Source organism: Vicugna pacos, chromosome 4 (assembly GCF_048564905.1).
Source record: "Vicugna pacos chromosome 4, VicPac4, whole genome shotgun sequence".
NCBI lineage: Eukaryota > Metazoa > Chordata > Mammalia > Artiodactyla > Camelidae > Vicugna > Vicugna pacos.
The window spans coordinates 24,615,025-24,636,312 of NC_132990.1; the positions used below are offsets into that span (position 1 = coordinate 24,615,025).

The 21,288-nt window shown below is 38.9% G+C and overlaps 1 protein-coding gene across 13 annotated transcripts in view; it reads left to right on the forward strand.

Annotated features, from left to right (window-relative positions):
• The window catches only part of TTC39B (tetratricopeptide repeat domain 39B), a 124,752-nt gene that overhangs the window by 99,205 nt on the left and 4,259 nt on the right, over positions 1 to 21,288 (forward strand). For all 13 annotated transcript variants that reach the window (XM_031676980.2, XM_031676977.2, XM_015242671.3 and 10 more), the window contains 8 exons: positions 1,117 to 1,225; positions 1,801 to 1,868; positions 1,958 to 2,017; positions 3,466 to 3,627; positions 4,836 to 4,927; positions 9,044 to 9,170; positions 12,110 to 12,218; positions 19,699 to 19,816. In XM_031676980.2, coding sequence (XP_031532840.1) covers positions 1,117 to 1,225; positions 1,801 to 1,868; positions 1,958 to 2,017; positions 3,466 to 3,627; positions 4,836 to 4,927; positions 9,044 to 9,170; positions 12,110 to 12,218; positions 19,699 to 19,816 — 845 coding nt within the window. The remainder of the gene's footprint in view (positions 1 to 1,116; positions 1,226 to 1,800; positions 1,869 to 1,957; positions 2,018 to 3,465; positions 3,628 to 4,835; positions 4,928 to 9,043; positions 9,171 to 12,109; positions 12,219 to 19,698; positions 19,817 to 21,288) is intronic.

The window sequence follows — 21,288 nt, forward strand, 5'->3', positions numbered from 1 at the left end:
AAAACTAAGCAAGGACATTTGTTTTCCATGAGTTTTGTTTGTTATATTTCTGTATGGTTGTTTTTGTAGTGTATCATATTTATTAATCACAACATTCAATATGCTGTTAGCAGAGTTGCCTTATTGCAAAAGCCGTTCCCTGTTAGTCAAGAGAGCAGGTTTTGAAAAATTATGAAAACAAATACAGGAAGCTGTAATTTTCCCCCATTTATTCTACTGTCCAGGTTCTTCATAAGCTATAATGTATTTATGTGATCCCCTCATGATACGGTCTGTCTATTCAGACTCTATTTCATGGTTACCCTTCCCCTTGATCATTCATCTTCCACCTTATTTCATCGTGGCTTCAAATTGCCCCTTGAGTAAAGCCCAAACTATAGCATTGATTCAAGGGCCCTACGATCTGATTCTGGCCAATGTTTCTAGCCTTACTACCCATCCTTTTTGCTTCCCCAGTGTTCCTGCTAAACTGGGCAATTGGCTGTCTCCCAGATAGACCCTGTGCTTTTCTGTTTCCTTGCTTCTGCTGATCTCTCTTTGGATGTCCTTCCCAACCAGCATCCTCCAAAATAATGTCTCTTGAGAGCCTCTCCATCCATTAGGTTTATGATAAATGTCACTTGTTCTACAAAGTGTTCCTTTATCTCCTCCCAACAAGGCTCAAACGTTCCTAACTTTCAGAATCACTTACTTATCTTTCTTATGGCTCTCACCATATTCCAACAAAATTATGTGTTCATGTACTATCTTCCCTATTTGATGGAAAGATCTTTGAAGACATAGAACCATATTTATTCATACCCACCATAGTGCTTTGCACTTAGATCCTCAATATGCTTTAATAAGTTAATATTTATATAAGAGAAATACAGAGTTTTCTGTGAAATGAGCTCTGCCTTTTCCTCTCCCTAGGATCATGAAGAATGTGTGAAATTGTCGTATGCCAGTTAAAATGTAAAGTTTGTTTCTAGTTAGACATTACTGCTATTCTAAGTTCTTGAAAAATAAACAGCACCCTCGTGGAGGGTAGGGAAACGTGAACTAGCGTTTCAAAGTGTCTGAATGTGATGTTACAGTCACGCTCTTCTCATTCTAAAATGCATTTAATTCCCACAGGAGCTGGGCATCCTGCAGTTACGGGAAGGTGCATTAGGAAGAAGCATGAGGTCTCCACTCTGCTGCTTAACTATACTAGCTTTTCATACTTACATCTCCCTGATACTTGGTAAGAATTGGATTACATTTTACCTCATTGAAAGTTGATTATTTTTCATCTGAGTAAGTAAAAACAGAAAAATTAGTGAAAGCTAGTAGTCTCTCTCTCTCTCTCTTTTTTTTTTTTTGAGTAAAGATGGAAGATAGTGACACTTGTCAGAGTAACTTGGTGGAAAGGTAGAGGATTTCTTTCACTGAATTTTTAAAAAAATCTGTCCTCAGCTAAAAAATTCTATAAAGCTTGTTTAAGATGATCTATTTTAGCATATTAATTTTACATTTTTTAGCAGAAAATTAATTTTTTGGTTAAAATAAGTTCATAGTGCTATTAAAACCAGGAATTTCAATCGGAATCTAAGGCGACCACCTCCATTCTTAGGAATCAGTCTGTCCCAGAGCTTTCTTAAACTCAAGTCAGAGAGGAGACTTGTCTTCTTTTATTTCCCAAGTGTTAAAACGACAACTTATCTGTTTTCATCTTTTCCATGAATAAGTCTTTGCAGTATTTTAATGAAATTTGGAGAATTAGTTATAAATATCAACCATGTTTCGTGAAGACTGAGGCTTTTCCTGTTAAATTTCTAGGTACAGGAGAAGTGAATGTTGTGGAAGCAGAGAGTCTCCTTGAACCCTACCTCCAGCAGTTTCCAAATGTATGCTTAGAATTTCAAGTGTATGTTTCAACCATAATCAGTCAACCAGAGTTGACCCTTGAGCAGCGTGTTTCTCCCTTTCTCCTCAGGGCTCACTCATGCTGTTTTATCACGGCCGGATAGAGCTGCTGAAAGGGAATGTGGAAGAGGTAATTTATTTGAGGCGGTCATTTGTGGAGCTGTCTGGTGGAGCTCCGTCACATACTCTTTCAACATGAGCAAATTCAGCTATATGCACTAGACAGAAGTAAAGGTGAAATATGTAATTGAAAAGCCAAAGTTTAATTTTGTGGATGCATTCTATTATATGTAGTAGATTATATATATATATAAAATTTACATATATATATGTACATATAAAATACCTGAGGCAGTTCAGGGTAGGATACAGAAGTATAGGTGGGCAATTTCAGGGACTTTCAAAAAACTCTGTCTACCATCCATCCTGGGATTACATATGGACCTTGGAATCTAGCCCCTGCCTAAGATGGGACTCCACTGTGCCGCATGTGCGCTCCCCATCAAAGGAAATTATCCACTAGTCCTCTTGAAGAAGAAGAGTAAAGAGCCTTTCATTAAATATATTCACAATTTTCTTCCACACAAATGGGGCCAAACATTTATCTTCTTTCTTGATTTGATTCTTTCTGCCTACAATACATCTTGGATTTCTTTCCAGGTCAGTATATCTAAATCTTCCTCATTCCTTTTGATGGCTGGGTTTCATTCCATAATATGAATGTTCTACTATACTCATTAAAGCAGTCCACTATTGAAAGACATTTGGCTCCTATAAATAATGCTGTTGTAAACATCATTATGTGTATATTTCTGTGCAAAGATCTGTTTATATAAGACAAATTCTGATAATTAGGATTTCTAGGTCAAACAGTTTGCATTTTGATAAATTCAAACAAACTACTCTCCTAACTAAAGACTATTGCATTTAAACTCCTGTAAAGATATAAGAATACTTGTTTCAAATGCTCTTTGCCAACTCAGGACATTTTTTATCTTTTATTTTTGCCCATGTGATGGCTGAAAAAGGATGATGTAATTTTTAAATTTATATGTTCCAGTTTAAAAATTTCTTTACATGTATATTTGTCACCCATATATCTTTTTCCCTGATTTCCTTTTATATCTTTAACAACTTCCTCATTGGGTTGTTTTTCCTTTTTTTTTTTAAGTAGTTTATAAAATTGTTGTATGATAAGGGTTAATCCTTTGTCAGTTATGTAAGTGATGTCTTCTCCCAGTCTTACCCATTGCCTTTAACTTTGTTTACGATGTATTTTACCCTCTAAATCCTGACTTTTATCGTCAGTCTTTTCTTAAAGGACTTCTGCATTTTATGTCTTACTAAAGGAAGGAACTTTGCTACTCCCATGTGGTAAAGCTCCACGGCCCCCTCACAAAGTTAAAGAAAGAAACAGAATGTAACTGCTGCATGTAAGGAAAGGAGCATATCGTATTGAGTGGTTTAATGAGCGATGATGTTGTTCTTCTTGTACAAAGTGTTTTATGTATTTTTCCATTAGGTTATTATCTCCTTGTCTAATATCTGGATGATCAGCTTTCTGCAATTGACTTATAGGCACAAGAGATATTTCGAAAATGCATTTCAGTTCAAGAAGAATGGAAACAGTTTCACCATCTCTGTTATTGGGAGCTGATGTGGATTTTTGTATTCCAACAAAACTGGATGGAGGCCTATTACTATTCAGATCTGCTTTGCAAAGAGAGTAAGTGGTCCAAGGTAAGGTGCGTTAATGCCATCTGTTTGGTAATAAGCGTACAGGATGATTTTCTTTTAGGACTGTTTGTTCAGAAGTTTGGCATCAACACTGTTTTCTCAACTTAGAGATCCATCAGAAGAGGAAGTATGCATTAAGTACCTGCTGTTTATAACGACTGTCCTCAGCACTGTGTGCTTTGAAAGCCATCCAAACCGTCCTTTTCAGTAGAGGCTTTACCTCTGAAGATGAACTGCACTTATATTTAAAATTATTAAATATCAACAGTGATATTTTTAAGTAGACTTTTTGATGCCCCGATGACAAGGCTTTTCGTAGTAATCAAAATTAATTCTCTGTCCATTCATCTGTTGATGGACACTTAGGTTGCTTCCATATCTTGGCTGTTGTAAATAATGCTCCTCTGAAAATTGGGGTGTATATACCTTTTCCAATTATTGTTTTCATTTTCTTTGGATATATACCCATGAGTAGAATTCCTAGATCGTATGGTAGTTCTTTTTAAGTTTTTTGAAGAACCTTCATACTGTTTTCCAGGTTGACTGTACCAATTTCCAGTCCCGACATTCCCTTTTCTCCACATTCTCTCCCACATTTGTTATTTGTGTTCTTTTTGGTGATAAGTATCCAGACAGTGCACTAGTGTTCCCTTTTTTCTACATCATCACCAACATTTATTATTTGTTGCCTTTTTGACGATAGCCATTCTGACAGGTGTGGCAAGATAGGGAAGGGAGATTGAGATACAAACTGGTAGGTATAAAATAAGTAAGATACAAGGTTGTAATATACAGGGAATATAGCCAATATTTTATAACTACTTTATATGGTATACGATTTATAAAAATATCGAACCATTATGTTGTACACTTGAAACTAATACTATAAATCAACTATACATCAATGTAAAGAAAAAGAAAGAAAAGAGTTCCAAAAGAAATTCTGATCCATTTGTGAGAAGTCGGAAGGAAGGAGATAATGATCTTTTACTTATTTTGTCCCCTTTCTCACCCATGAGCACTATAGTTGTATAATAGGAAAAAGTGCTGATATCATTTGGAACAAGCGATATAAGGATTTATTTCCTTTAATGTCTTTGATGCCTCTTAAATACTGTATCTGGAAGATCTGTAGGTCGTTCCTGATTTGCAAGGTAGAAATGTCATCGCCCAAGGATGCTCTCTAACTAGCTGCTTTTCTTTTCCTCAAGGCAACATATGTGTTCTTAAAAGCTGCAATTTTGAGTATGCTTCCAGAGAAGGACGTGGCAGCAACTAAAGAGGATGTGGTAGCTCTGTTCAGGTAAGCAAGACACCATGTCTGTAACCAAGATCCTGACTGTATAGAGGAGCATACAAATACTGCTTTCTTTTCCCCTAGTGCTCTCCCATGCTTCACCTTCATATTTCTTTATCTGATTTGATACAGAAACTCTTAAATACATTTATCTCAGAGTCTAAATGTCACCCTTTTAGCAGGACTTTGCAGATAGGCCAGTGTAATTGTTAATCACCAGAACCCAAACTTCTGTGTTTTGTTATTGGAGCTTTGCTACTGCATTTTGAACACAGTCTCCTAAAATGGTATTGTTAATGGAAGGTGTTACCTAGCATTGTAAATTAAAGGTGTTGTGTGACCAGAAAAAGTTACAAAACACATTATAGCATACACGTAGTTTTCATTAGTGTGTCAAACGGTCTGAGAAGCTCTGCTGTGAAGTAATCTGTTTAACTTTGTTTAGACCAGTGTCCACCCATCTATCCATCTGTCCATCCATCTGTCCATCCATGCATCAGTAACTTTTATGTTGGACACCTCCTGTATAAAGGGTACTGTGTTAAGTGCTGAGTCAACAGGCATCGCTTCTGTCCTTCTGGAGTTTATAATCTTGTAGTGAAACGAGACATCATTGAAATAATCACGTAACAAATGCAAAGCTATAGTACACGACTGGTTTTTCTCCTCTCCCACCACCCCTTCTTAGTGTCTTGTCTTAGTAGGCTCGTCCTACTTTTTCCAGCTATTGAATGTTGATGCGTTTTATTTCAAAGGTCAATCATAGAACCTCAGCCTTGGGAAATCTCATCCAAGCCAAATGTAAATCCCTAGTTCAGATCTCATGAGTGAGTTCCAGACTCACATATCCAGCTCCCGTTGCCACCTTCACTTGGACATGCCAAAGCCTTTAAAACTCACCGTGTCCAGTCCTCCCTAGCAAGCCTGGTGTTCCTTCCTCTCTCAGTGATTGGGACTCCCAGTTAGCAACAGAGAAACCCGTAATACTTGCATCACTAACACTACCCACTGTCCCTCCGTTCCCCCATGGGAGGAGAGGTGTGTATGAGAGGCTAGAGGGGATGATAACTGAGATGAGGTCTGAATGTGGAACAGGATCCACTGAGCGGTGTGGAGTGGTGGTGCTGCCGTTCCAGACCAAGAGGACAGCGTGTGAGAAACCCTGTTGCAGGAGGGAGCCCCACACCTTTAAAGAACTAAAACAGGGTGCGATGCTACATTTTATATGTAGGTCAAAGGAAAACAAAAACCAAGGAGTACTCAAAATATGTCCCACAGAACACAGAATTCCATTTAAAAATAAGACAAAGTGTGTATTTAGCAACACAGAGATCATTGGTATACCGAATAGGAGCTGATAAGGTAATAGAATGGAGGTGGAAACCAGACTGGAGTTGGCTAAAGAATGAATGAGATACAAAGAAATGAAGAGAGTTGAGCATCAATACATCCATGGATAACTTTGAGTGTGAAGGGGAAGGGATTGAGAGACAGAGAGTCAGAGGGAGGTGTAATATCAGGGAGTATTTTAATGGGTGAGATCTGAGCATTCCCAAAAAACACTGGGAAGGATCCATTTGAGAAAGAGAAGTCGTACATACAAGTGGGAAATTGGATAAGTGATATTTGTAAGGCTCTTGAGAAGGCAGGAGGAGAAAGAATCCAAAGCCTTGATGGCAGGCCTGGCTTTATCTAGAGGGAGCACCAGGTCCTCTGTTGTACGGGAAGGGAAGGAGCACAGGACAGGGGCCAAGGTGTGCAAGCTTGTGCGTGGTGGTTGCACGTGGAGGGTGTCCTAGCATCTGTTCTCCTTTCTGGAGTAGGAGGCAGGGTTACCTGCTGAGAGTGAAAGAGAAAGGAGTGGGCAGGAGGTCTGAGGAGGATGGAGAATATTTGAAATCATTGTTGCAGAGAGTAGACAGGGAGGTGGTGAGAGAAGCATGGGATGGGAATGGCTGGCAGTACGAGGGCTCATTTGAGGTTGGTGTCAGTGAACTTACGGTGATACCAAGCTGTTCTCCGTGCAGGGCAGTTGGGAAGATGGATGGGCACAGCGACTAGGCATAGGCAAGGGAGTTTAGGGAATCAGCCAGAGTGTGCAGCAGTGAAGACCGCCTATGTGGCCATCTAAGGAGGAACACGGAGGGATGGGGAGAGAGGAGGAGACTGCTGAGCTGGGAGAAAGTTGAAGGGCAGGAGCACTGAAACTCTTACTAGAACAGCCCGGGTAAAACGAGAACGGTCTTCAAAGGGGCGTGTGCTTGAGCTTATGCTTTGAGGTGGAAAAGTGACGGGTGATGGGCTGGTCTAAGTTAAGACTATAGGCATGGGTGGCCGTGGTAGGAAGGAGGTGGCCCCTGGAGATGAGGAAGTGAAGGAAAAGAGAAGCCCTGCTGCCTTTTTCAAATGTAATTGATGACAAAATCTTTTAAATGGAGACCTATATTCTGTGACCACATTATGAGGAATAATGGCTTGGCCGAACCCTCCAACTTGTCAGAACCAATTTGAAGGTGTGACAAGGATCATTTTTTCCTGCTTTTAAAGCAGCTGATTTTAAGAGTAGGACCACGTATACTAACTGTAGAATTAACATTAGTAGAAGCCATGCAGATTAATGCCACGTCTTACTAGTAAAATACATTTCCCCATTTTGCACAAACAACAAATGGAATAGAATGGAATATTAAGATACATTGGAATCTTTTAAATCTCCTTCTTTTTCCCCCGTACTTCAGACTAAATTTTCTCCAGATGAAAACAATTTCTGTGAAACATGTAACTGTCCTTACTTTCAGGAGAAAGCTTGCGGTCTGTTGTATAAGAGCATCTAATTTGTTGGGATAATGATAAGAAAGTCCCCAAAATGAATGTTCTCTTCATGCAGGCTCTATGATCCTTAAACCAGGAGGTTTCACATCCACTGCATGCTTCTGACCCCATCCCCCAACCTCCACCTCACATTTCCACTGCCTCTTCCACTGATGTTAATTAACATCAAATAATGATAAATTTTTAAAAAAGTTTCTTCTATATAGCACAGGGAACTATGTTCAATATCTTATAATAACCTTTAATGAAAAAGAACATGAAAATGAATATATGTATGTATATGCATGACTGGGACATTATGCTGTACACCAGATATTAACACGTTGTAACTGACTGTACTTCAATTAAAAAAAAATTTTTTTAAAAAGGTTCAAACCTCAAAAAAAATTAAATAAGGGGCATTCTGGTTTAAAAGCCGATACCCTTTGAACCCCTGAAAGTAATATAATGTTATATGTCAATTACCAAAACAAAAAAAAATCCATCCTGCAAATGGTGCCCCAAAATAACAAACTTGTCTTCATATTAGAATGTTTTTTCTCTCGTTTCATCTTACTCTTTCAGTGGTGTAATTGGTTAGTTCCGTGAATTTTTCTTGGCAATCTGTCTGATGCATTTACAAAGTTATGTTAAAGAAGGCGCCCTAGAAACATGTAATCTCCCCATGCCATTCTCATTTTTACGTGCTTGTAAGTTTTATAATTGGAATTTCTTAGAATTTTGAGAGGAAAGTTGTAAACATGGTGTATGTCCTTGTCTGATTATTTTTAAAATCACCTATGCCTGGGAAACATTTTCTCAAATTATACATTAATTGATGGCTATCTTTTGAGCCACACTTTTTTATAGATTGGTGTCATACTTGAAGATAGGAATAGGAAATGTACCAGTGTACCCTCTCCCCTCTCTGAATAGCCACAGTGTAAGTAAATACTTCTGACTCCTCGCAACTTGCTTATCGAAATTGCCAATTTTATATCTAGATTTCCCTGACTGTTCTTGATAGGCTAAGACACTAAGTTAACTAGAAAGAAATACGTGTCAGTCAGTGGTTCTCAGACTTGTGGGTGCGTCAGAATCATCTGGAGGACTCGTTAAAACCCAGATTGCTGGGTGCCAGCTCTAGAGCTGCTGATTCAGTAGGTCTGGGGTGGAGCCTGAAAATCTGCATTTCCACCAGGTTTCCAGGTGATGCTGATGCTGCTGGTCTGGGGCGCGCAGCGTGAAAAGGACAGGTGTAAATAACGTACGTGTTCTCATGACCTTTCTCTGGGGCTGGGCCCTTCACAGACAGGTGGATGGCTTGAAGCAGAGGATCGCTGGGAAATCTATCCCCACTGAGAAGTTTGCCGTGCGGAAGTCTCGCCGGTACTCTCCCTCGTTGCCTGCGCCCGTGAAGCTCGTCTTGCCTGCCCTGGTATCTGCCTTTAAGTTTGCTTACTGTTTGCATCCTCGAAGTAAATGGTCTATTCACAGTGTCAGGGAGAACATCTCACTTTTGTTGGGATGTTTGCTCAATTAAAAATCATTGTGTTTGTAAGGCAAACATTTATAAATAGTAAACAAAAATTATAGCAGATTTTTTTGGTTAGTTGGAATGTTCTAGGCAAAATGACAAAGGCTATTTTAAAAATACCGTTCAATTCTTAAAGTAATTCTATGAGGGGAGTTTCTCTGTAGCCAGATAAGGAGATTCAGGTAGAGTGAGGTGAGTTGACTTAATTGAAGTTGAGTTGAATCATAATGCAAGCTACATATATAATTGCACCTTTTCTAGTAGCTACATTAAAAGTCAAGAGGTAACAGAAAGTAAAAGGAAACATGACAATCATTTTAAAATATATTTTACTTGATCCAGTTATGTGCAAAATTTGTTTGAGCATGTAACAGATAAAAACTTACTAATGAGGTTTCATATTCTTTTGTATTCTACTAATCTATTGAAATCTGGTGTGTAGTCTGTGCTTGGAACGCATCTCAGGTTTTTTTTTTTCCTCTTATTTTCTTTTAGTGGAGGTACTGGGGATTGAACCCAGGACCTCGTGCATGCTAAGGACATGCTCTGTTGCTGAGCTGCACTTCCCTCCCCTCGTGCATCTCACTTTGAATCAGCCACATTCTCAGTGCTCTGGAGCCATCAGTGGCTGCTGGCTGCTGTGTTCCAGCCCAGTGCCAGAGCTCACGTCCTTGGTCGGTATGCCATTTAGGCTAGACTTCATGAAAAGTATAATTTCAACTTAAATTGTCTTAATGAAGACTTCTTTAAAAAAGTACTGAATCTAGCAAATTACGATGACTCTTTAGGGCTTTAGTTTTGTGTTAAGTAGTCAGAAAGCACAGGAAAGCTATTTAGTGCAAGCTAACACTTGCAGTCCTCCTTTGGGGTTTCCTGAATTTTTTTTTTAATTTGATTCCAGAGTTTATTTAACTCTTCCCCTTTGGAAAAAATTATTCCCCTTGACAGCTACTTAGTTTCCAGTTTTTACTATTAAAAACGTGGTACAGTGAATATTCTTTTATCTCTCTCATTTTGTACATGGGCATATAATTCTCTGGGAGAGATGCCTAGAAGTGGAATTCCTGATTGAAGGGTATATGCATTTAATACTTTGCATTGCCAGATTGCCCTCCAAAAAGGCTGTACCGATTTTAATTCCTACCAACAGTATTTTACAGTTTCAACGTGCATTTGAGCATCTTTTCATGTGTTAATTCTTTTTTATTTCTTCTGTTGTAAATTGTTGTTCATGTACTTCTCTAATTTTTCATTGGGACATTTATTACTTTATCATTGGCTTATAGGAGCTCTTTATGTGGTCTGTGAGAAAGCAAGCTGTAGCCCCTGACAGGTGTCAGGGAGGAGCTGGCCACCCCTAGTACCTAGGTCCAGGTATTCCCTACTTAAGATAAACAGTCTCGGAGAACACCACATTGACCCGGTTGTTCTGTGCCTGTGATGGGATGAGACAAAAATATGACCACTCTGTAATCATATCTGAGCACAGATAAAATAAGAACATGCCAGTCACAAAAATGACCAGACATCCCGTTTCCCAGCTAGCGTGGGAGCCTGCTGCTATTTGACCAATGACAGCTTTGAGCTCCATTCCTGATTCATTTCTATCAAGTGATACGTGCTGGGAAATGCTTTTCCTTCTGTGTCACTGAACTTCCCTGAATTTTCTAGAGCACCAGAGTCCTTTCTCTGCCCTAACACTTAGATGCTTATGTGTTCGTCACGATACGTATCTTGCTCTGATTACTAAGGGTCATTAGCAAGCTTAACTCCTAGGACTTCTCTTTCCAGGTCTGAGAACTGGCTTGAGTTTGTGGTAACTAGGAATTTTACTAAAATCCCATATTTCCTGAAATCTCAGATAGGAACTTTCCTTCTTCTGAATTGAACTCTTACACTATTAACAATAAGAAACTTTGACTGTAAAACAAAAGGTAGTGTCGAGATCTTAGTTTCCTGTGCCATAAGGTAAAGATGACTCGACTCCAGTGAATTTTCCTCATTTTCACTGCTTCTCTGCAAGAGGCTGTCCAAACAATATCTTTATCCTATTTTAAAATGCTTTTTATTTCCAAGACGATACTAATTACCCTCCTTATTTCATACCTTTCCAAATAGGAACTGCACTTCCAGGAAGATTAGAAAAATATTTTCAAGCAAGAGCCCATTTGCTTTTGGTCCAAAAAAAAATTCTCATCTGTTAGCCTATTAAATGCAATTTGCAGTGAGAAATCATTAGTTTACATTTTTAGGGATTGTCATTCAGCCATATGGCCTTTAAACGAATGCATTTTCTGCATTTTGGATTGAATTACTGGACTGTCACATGTTTTTAATAGTATAAAAGAACCTGAGCCAGGTGATATATTTCCTGTGTTCATTTTTAGTGATGTCCTTGGAAATATTTTGTGTAAACAATTGGCAGATACTGAAAAATGGTTCCTTTCACCTGAAAGTAACAACAAGAATTTATATTAAATAGATTTGTTCATAGTACCGGTTAAAAATAATATATTTCTGCATCTTTGAAAGGCCTGAATACTTCTTAATAAATAAATACTTCTTAAATGAATGAATAAATTAATTTTTCAGTAAAACACAATGTACTATATATGTTGAATTACTTTGCAAATATAAAAGGCAAAAGGCATATAATAAAGCGAGAAAAGGGGAAATTATATCACTAAAGGCCAAATGAGGAAAGCGGAGGAAACCGATCTCAAATGTTGTCCTGAGAACACTAGGAACCAAGGCAAAGCACACGTATGTGGTTTTGTTGTTGTCAAGGACTTTGAATAACCTCTCACAATGGTGAATGTTCTTCCATTTCTCCTCATTAGGAAATGATGTATGTCTGGAACGGTTTCCCACTAGTGAGCAAAAGAAAAGACCTTTCTGAAAATCTGTTGGTAACTGTTGAAAAGGCGGAGACAGCTCTACAAAATGAAAGTAAGTATGAAAAGTAAGAGCCTGGGAACCTTGCCCCTTGCCCCTGTGCACGTCTGCCCATGGTAATTTGTGTGCATGATGAGGACAAAAGAGCTTGAGCCACAGGTGTCTGGGTGACTGCCATCAAGATGAAGGGAGGAAAGATACCTGCTGCAGCATGGGTGACCCTTGGGGACGTTAGGCTCAGTGAAAGTAGCCAGCTGCAAAAGATGACAGAGTGTATGATTCCATTTATATGAAGTATCAAGGACAGGTCGGTCTGTAAAGACAGATAGTAGTTTAGTGGTTGCCTGGGGATGGAGGACTGGGCGTGTGGTTGTAAAGGGTATGGCATTTTTTGGGGGGGAGTTGATGAGAATGTTGTAAAATTGATAGTGGTGATGGTGCACACCTCGGTAATGTGCTCAAAGCCATTGAACTGCACACTTTCAATGGGTGAATTGTATGTTATATGAATTTTATCTTGACAAAGCTGTTACAAAAGAGGATGAAGAAGACAGTTGAGCAGCACCTGGGAAATGTGTATGTCTGGTTTTAATTTGTTGTGATTCTTTTCATGCTTCCTTTTTGCTCTCTAATGATTATTGGTCTTTGCAGACACAGAGAATTGTTTGTTTGCAAGTTGAAATCTACTCATGATTTTACTTTTTCACTTGTTATTTTTGGTGGTATTGGAAGCCCTGCTCCAGTTTACTGAAAGTTCCCTTTACTGGAAGCAGCTGGCAGAGTAGAAGGAAAATCAGGTGATCTGGGCTGATAGTCCCACCTCTGCAGCTGTAAGACTCTGGGAAATATACATCATACATACCCAGGAGGACCTCAGATTTCTTTTAAAATGGGAGTGGTGTTGGACCAGATAATACCCAGTGTTTTCTTGCTATGATATTTTCTATTTCTCTATCATAAATAGAGGCTTTATCTTTTGCTAAAGAATGCCATAAATGGTAGCCTTTGTTGTATTCCTTATCAGCCCCCAAATCATTTAGGTATTATTCCAAGATAATGGTCTTATCCTCTGGATAAGAGGTAAAATGAAAACTCTTGTGATGATACACATTGTAAAGGATATAGAAATTTAGGAATTGGCAGGATAAATTATAACAGTTAACTTGTTTTTCCTAAAGAAGAACATGGGCACTGAAGCAGTACTGACTGACTCCCCACCTCGGGGAAGTAGATTATTGACTGCGGCCCCAGGGATGAGCACCTCATTGGAATCATTTTGTACTTCGAGTACAGTATGGGGCTGAAATGTTGAATGAGATTTTTCTTTACAATTACTTTTAAAAAATTAAACACCTAATTACAATTGATAGATGTAAGTCAACAAAGTCATCCAGATTTTTCCTTCTAGGCACAATTTAGAATTTCTGTGTATGCCATCCTAGCTTTATTTTTTTTATAGTTACAATCATAGTGTACCCAGACATAGTCTAGCCTAGTTTTTTTCATTTACTGTATCTTAACTTTTTTTTCCCATTGCGATATAATTGACATAGAACATTATATTTGTTTCAGGTGTACAACATAACTGATTTCATATTTGTATACATTGCAAAATGATCACCACAGTAGGTCTAGTTAACATCTGTCACCATACACAGTTACAAATTTTTTTCTTATATTGAGAACTTTTAAGATATACTCTCTTAGCAACTTTCAAATATGCAATACTATATTAGCTATAGTCACTATGCTGTACATTACATCTCCATGACTTACTTATTTTATAACTGCAAGTTTGTACCTTTGACCCCTTCACATATTTCACCCACCCCACAACCCCTGGCCCCTGGAAACCAGTCTGCTCCAGTCTGTTCTCTATGACGGTTTGTTGTTGTTGTTGTTTGAGGTTTCACATAGAAGGGAGATTACATGGTGTTTGTCTTTCTCTGACTTATTTCACTTAGCACAATACCCTCAAGGTCCTTCCATGTTGTTGCAGATGGCAAGATTTGATTCTTTCTTATGGCTGAATGTTCAATATATAATGTTCCATATATATATCTCTCTCTCTCTCTCACACATTTTCTTTATCCATTCATCCATCGATGGACGCTTAGGTGGTTTCCATGATCTTGGCTATTGTAAACAATGCTGCTGTGAACATGGGAGTGCCTATATCTTTTTGAGTTAGTATTTTTGTTTATTTTTCAAACAAAACAATTGCTAGATCATATGGTAGTTTATCATAAATGTTTTAATTATTGCTAAGTAGCCCTCGTAGTAATTTCAAAAGCTTTATGGCATTCCATGGGGCTAATGGATCATAATTTAATCAACTCTTTCAGTATTGTTGGGCATTTAGGCTGCCTTCCATATTTAAAACAAGTCTAGCTTTAGATTCCCAACAATAAGGAGAAGAAATATAAAAGAATGACAGCTGAATCAGTGGGCTTATCTGCTAGCAAGCTCCAGGTCTCAGGATGGGTAACTAAAGAATCCAACAGAGTAAAGAGCAATGCTGTTCTGAGGCCACAGACACCACCCTCCCCATGTCCCAGTTTGCCATCTTGGAAATACAAACCAGCGATCACAGGGAGACCAGGTGAGTGGAATATTCTGCTCCGTTACTGGAAGACCGTCATACCAGAGCTCATCTGTTGATGGAGGGTGAGATGTCACCTTCCCATATTAAAGGCAGCATTTTTATAGAAAAACTATGGTTTCCTTTTTCTTCTTTTTCCTCCCCCCTTTTATGGAAAAGTATTAATGCTTCAGCCCCTTTTCAGCTGGAGGTTAGGTATAGTAGCCAAAATACTGAGGTATTCGTCTTCATGGACTGATAATTCCCTTTGATTTCTGGGCACCAGGGAAACAAGTGGATGAGAAAGCTCAAGAAATTGGGACCAAAAGGAGGAATTCAAAGTTTGTACTATTTAACAAAGAACCGAAGGAGCGTATGTATAAGTACAGACTGCAGACTTGCTGTTTGGACATTTTAGACTTTTTTTTGTCTGTGTGTTCCAGGTGTTCTACCACTAACATATTTTCTGTGTAGTTTCTATTAATAAGGAGTTATGATAAGCCTCCTTACATTTTTTTATACTTTTAAAATTTTAATTGTAGTAAAATGAACATAGTATAAAATTGATATAGTAACTATTTTTTTTAACTGTGTGGTTCAGTAGTATTAAGTATTTTCACTTGGTTGTGCAACCAGTTTCAATAACTTTTTCATACCCATTAAATAATAACTCCTCATTTCCCCCTCCCCACAGCTGCTGGCAGCCACCATTCTTCTTTTTGTTACTATGAATTTGACTACTGTAGAGACTCCATATAAGTGGAATCATACAGTATTTGTCTTATTGTGACTGCCTTATTTCCCTTATTCTAATGTCCTCCAGGTACATCCATGTTATAGCATATGTCAGAATTTCCTTCCTTTTTAAGACTGCATAATATTCCCTTAGGTGTTTATACCACACTTTGTTTATGTATTCATCCATCAATGCATATTTGGGTTGCTTCCAATTTTGGGAATTGTAAATAATAAATATTTCTGTGAACATGGGTATGCAATTATTTTTTGAGACCTGCTTTCAATTGTTTTAGATATATGCCCCAAAATGGAATTGCTGGATCATATGGCATCTCTATTTTTAATTTTTTGAGGAATTGCCATACTATTTTCTCTAGTGGCTGTACCACTTTACATTCCCACCAACAGTATGCAAGGGTTTCAGCTTCTCTACATCTTTGCCAATGCTTGTAATTTTCTGTTTGTTTGTTTTTTTTGGTAGTAGCCATCTGAATGGGTGTGAGGTGATTTTTTTTGCTATTTTTAATGTGAAATAATTTCAAAAAGGAAAAATACTTATTTTGATTTGAGTAGAAATTCAACATAAAGCTGCATCATTTTGAAATCTAGCTGAAATAAAACTCCATGAAAGTTTACTTTAAAAGGTGAGGTTTCACACAATGCACTTCAGTAAAATCCGCTTGGGCTTTTGAACAAATTTAGAAGTATTTATTTTTCGAACAAATCTGGCTACTTTTCATTAATCTGCTCGTTTGAACACCCTTAGATTCTCCATACTAGGTATAGTACTTTGATAGGTAGAGAAAGCATTATTCCTGTCATTAAGGGAATTATCTGTGATTAAAACCCATATATCCACAAATTAGGTGGAAAAATAAATATGCTTTAAAATAAGTGGCTATATGAAAACTGAGTGGTATGGAAAAACCCATTTTCCATATCCCAGCTTATGATCTAAATAAAAGTTATGTGTTTTAATGAGGATTTAACTTTCCATGGTATTTTTTCTGTTCCTCAGGAAAACTTACTAAGTGTAAAACATTTGTAGGGTATTTTCTTCCCTCCGAAAGGTAGGCTAGCTTGCTGCTTCTGTTTTCCTACAAAGATAGGGGTTTTGCTTCAGTAGAATAAATTCTCATGTTTGACTGTCTATCCTTTGTAGTATAGCCTAATACGTACCACCAGGGAGTAAAGTCTTTATATATAGTCCTCCTTCAGTTTCCGCGGAATTGGTTCCAGGGGATACTGGAATCTGCAGATGCTCAAATTCTGTAGTCAACCCTCTGTACCCACGAGTTCTGCATCTGGGGATTCAGCCAACTGCAGGTCCTAAACAGAGCTCACGATCTGGTTGGTTGACTCTGGGAATGTACAACCCTCAGATACAGAGCAACAGCTCTGTTAAGAAGTCCTGAAGGACCATTGGGTTTTCTTCTTTTTGAGCTGGCTCTTTACCCACTCCTCCTGAGTTTATTTTGCCCCTCCGTTGCTTGGGGGAAAAATTAAAGGAGTAATATTTGTATCAGACTGTGCATGTAAAAGAGGTTTAGAAAACCAGGATGCTCTCTCCATTCATTCCTTTTTCTTTTAGTAATATATTGAGATGTTAGATTTTAAGAGATATTTAAGCAGAGAGTAGGGAGAGCTCAGACAGACACACCCTACTTTGTACAAATTTGTCTTTGTATGTCTTCCTGCTCCATAAAAAATGTTGGCTTCTTTTCTGAAGATCACTTTTGCTAGATGTTGCACATAAAATGTGTGATGATCCCATGTAGGTCCACTGTTTTGTGCATGATGATATTTGATTCTACATCCCCAACCCCTTATGATCTTTTAGTCATTAAGCTCTTATCCTTCAGAGTGAGGGAGAAAACCCAAAATTGGAAAATGGAGCAAAGTTGTAAACCTGAGGTGACTTCAGCCTCCAGTGAGCAACCCCCTCCCCCCAACACACACACAGACACACACACACACAATGGGAAATAAATGTTTTTGCTTCTCCTACCTTTGGCAAGTGTCTCTAAAGTTAAAAAGTGGTAGAGGATACAATTGGTGTTCTACTCGGATGATGCTGTAGTTAAGAAAGGCCATGCAGAGCTACAAAGGGAGGAAAACTGTCCAAAGACCGACAATCACTTGGTAGTATGCCTGGAGTCAGTGTTTAATTTAATTCCAATTGTGCTTCATTTGAAATCTAACTGAATTCAACATATAGCCAGAAGGTGGTTCAGTAGCTCTGCTTTGACTATTTGTTACAATTAATTTGCTTGGTGAAATTATGTGGCAAAGATAATCAGAAGTACATAAAAGAGGAAGTGTTATGGCTTTTCATTTTCTAAATCTGTTTCCACAGTTTTCCTTTGGTGCATTTCAGCTAGCTTCTAAAAAGTTTATTGTAGATGTTTTTGTAGTTTGGGCTTCAAACTTCCTTTTTCCTAAGCTTACCCTCTTTATGTAAGTTCAGCAGATCTTTTGTGATGACTGTATGCTTTGGTCGCATTATTGTGTAATTTCCTTAGTGTGTAAAATGGAAATTGTGTGTTTAAATACTCATCCATGAACTTGCCCGTGAGGTGATAGTCATGACAAAGCTTTCATATTTTAAGGGAAAATATTCATCTGATAGGTAGAACTCTGTGATCTGAGGAAATAATGGTTTTGCTTTCTAAGGTTTTTGGAGGAACATAGTATCTCTGAATCCATTTTCTGTATCCCTAACTCATGATCCAAATAAAAGTTGTGTGTTTTAATGATACTGTAACTTTCCACGGTATTTTGTCTGTTCCTCAGCAAAACTGTCATTCACTGAGCACTTAGAATGGTGTGATAACACAAACTGCCATAAAATGCGACCCAGAACTCAACAGAATGTGCAAGAATGTGCAAAAATGTGCAAAGAATGTACAAAAAACAAAAACAAAAACTTACCATCCAGTATGGACCCTTAGGGGTTTGGCTCTAGACCTGAAAAGATACTGCTTCTTGAATGTATATTTCAATGAACATCCATGATTAGAAGCATACATTTTTTTTTTTTGAAAAAGAATGGTCTTTTAAGTAATAGGGCAGGTGATGTGGCATTGACACCTGTCAGACCTTGAAAGTAAGAGGTGAATATCAGCTATGTTCAGCACCTAGAAGTAAAGTGACCCCTTCCAGTTGGTTAAGTAGCATCGTTCACCTCCCGTAGACGAGCAGTTTACCATGAAAACACTAGCAAGGGCTGATGGTGATTTCTGACGTTTACACTGAAAGCAATAAGTATTTCAGTCTGAGGGGCTCCCAGGGCCCCATCAGTTTGGTTTACTGCCCCTCCCCACCTGTGTTGTCACAGCCTGAAACGTATAAATTATCAGCCTGTCTTGGAATGACTTCTTAGTCACACATACCTTGTAAAAAACGCCTCCCTCCCCCCGATTCAAAACTGGTAGATGTGGAGCGGCTGCCTTTGTCAGATAGATGTCACACGTGACATGGTTCCTTCTGGCTCATATGTATTAGCCTTGGGCTGTAGAGGGGAAGAGTCATGTTCAAAAGGGAAAGAGTCCTCAAAAAAAACAAAAACAGAAAAGCACCCTCTACATTAGCCTCGAGCAGTTAGATGTTAGCGGGGATTTTCGGTGCCTTGCACGTACTTCAGAGCTGTTTTGTCTAATTTTATGACATAATTTCTTCCCCAAAAGCACATAACCTGGGAGAACTGATAAGTTGTAAACATAATGATCTGGGGAGAGTGTTCCCCTTCCTGAATTTTTAATGGGGAAAAGGCCATCTGCTTCTCCATATGGAAGCGTTACCCTCTTCTGCACGGAGCCAGCACGTGGAGGGGCCAGAACCACAGGAGGAGGCAGCCTGCGTGCTCGCCCGCTTTACCTTTCATAGAGTTAATGAAGCTCTTTATTTACAGTTCAGCCTTCCTGCTGTTATACCTAAGGTCACGTAACTCAGAGAATGAGCACCTGAAAAAGATTTGAAGTGGCTAGAGCGAGCCCCTTTAATAAGAGGGTGTACTAATGTGGCAAACTCAATGTTCTTTTAATTTGAAGTATTTTCATTGTGTTTTGTTTAGTGAGGCATAACAAGTGGTAACCATGTTTTCCTTATTTTTAAATGATCCCTCTGAAACTTAAGATCTGTTAGTGCTGCCTCTTAGGATTTTTACAAGTATTTTGCTTTCGGGGTGTGAATTGCCTGTGTGTGTTTTGCTTTAAGACGCCAGCGACTACTCTGTCGATGATGAGTGCTTAGTGAAACTGCTGAAAGGATGCTGCCTGAAGAACCTGCAGCGGCCCTTGCAAGCGGAATTATGTTTCAATCATGTTATCCAGAGGTAAAAGTGGACAGTTGTCCCAACCTGAGTGCAAAGTGTGGTTTGTGGGGAATCGCTGTGAGCAAGTGATGCTTTTATGTTCCGCTACTAATCTTTTACTTGATGTTACCAGAAAGAGAATCCAGTAGCATTTCATGTATTCTTCGACAGCAAAATTACAACCTAGGTGGAGCGTGGCTGTATGCATTTCTACCTGGTGTTCCGAGGTGACTCACAAAAGCTAAATTTACAGCCAGGCTGACAGGTGTCTGTCTAAACTCTGGCAGCAGTTTACTGAATGTCTGATACTTTTTTGATTCACGCATCTGTCTGTCCATTCACTTACCCCACAGATATTTTGAATTCCTACTATGTTCCAGAAACTGTGATCCTGAATCCTAGACACTCAGAGTTGAGTTAACAGGCTGGCCATCATTGTGATAATTTGGCAGGGGAGAAAGCCTGCGATGAACACTTAACTGCTTCTCTTTTGGCAAAGGTCACTTTTCTATAGACGAATGAGTTTTATTCCCACCCCCTACCCCGCAGGAGCATTAACAATGATGCCCTGCTCCTTTGCTAAACAGAGAGTTGAGTGGAGGTTCTGCTGCCTGGCCTTCTCTGTATCTGGAGTCACAAATGGAATTACCTCCAAGGGCCAGATGCGTAACCTTACTGAGTGATGGCAGGAATAGGGCTTAGTGGGCACTGCACATCTGCACATCAGGGAGGTTGTGCTCTCTAGAGAGTGCAGCCACTCCTGAACTCTGATGGATGATTGCTCTGGACAACGTGGATCCAGTAGCAATAATCCCTGCAATTTTTCATTAAAAGACTGGAAAATCTGAATTTTATGTCAAATCTCCCAATTTTTAACTCTTGGCTCAATTTCTGGGAGAACATTGTACAAGCCAAAGAGATCACAGCCACAGACTGACAGTTGATACCCTCTGTTCCATATCATGTGTCTTTCCATCTGTAGTGACTGAACCCCCTCTTGCTGACAGTATTTTATGAGAATGTAGGAGGCCTGGTGTCCTTATAAGAAGAGGAAAGGGACAATGTCTGTTTCCCAAATAAGTAATATATTGTCTGTAGTGAGCATGTTAAAGAAGGATCTGTTGAGTTTTATTGTATTGGTGTTTATATAAGGATCTATACTTGTGGCGTTTTTTGAATCTCATAGTGAATCCCTTGCTGGTGTGTTTTCTAATTTTGGATTGTGAGCTCACCTTCAGTGGTATTTTATCTTGAGACTCCTATGAGGCTAGGATTGAGGAGGAGTCTCTCTAAGGTGATTTTGGTTTTATTTCTGGCAGTTGCCCCAAAGGCTTTTACAGCCCAGGGCCACTTTCATGTTAATTGCATCACCGAGAGGTTCTCGGACCATTTGGGCCAGGCCACTTTGAATTGCGGTTTCATGTGAGGGTGGGCCTACTGGTTATTAATTTCCCAGGGATGTGGTTTTCCTTCCCACCAAGGAGCCAACTGCC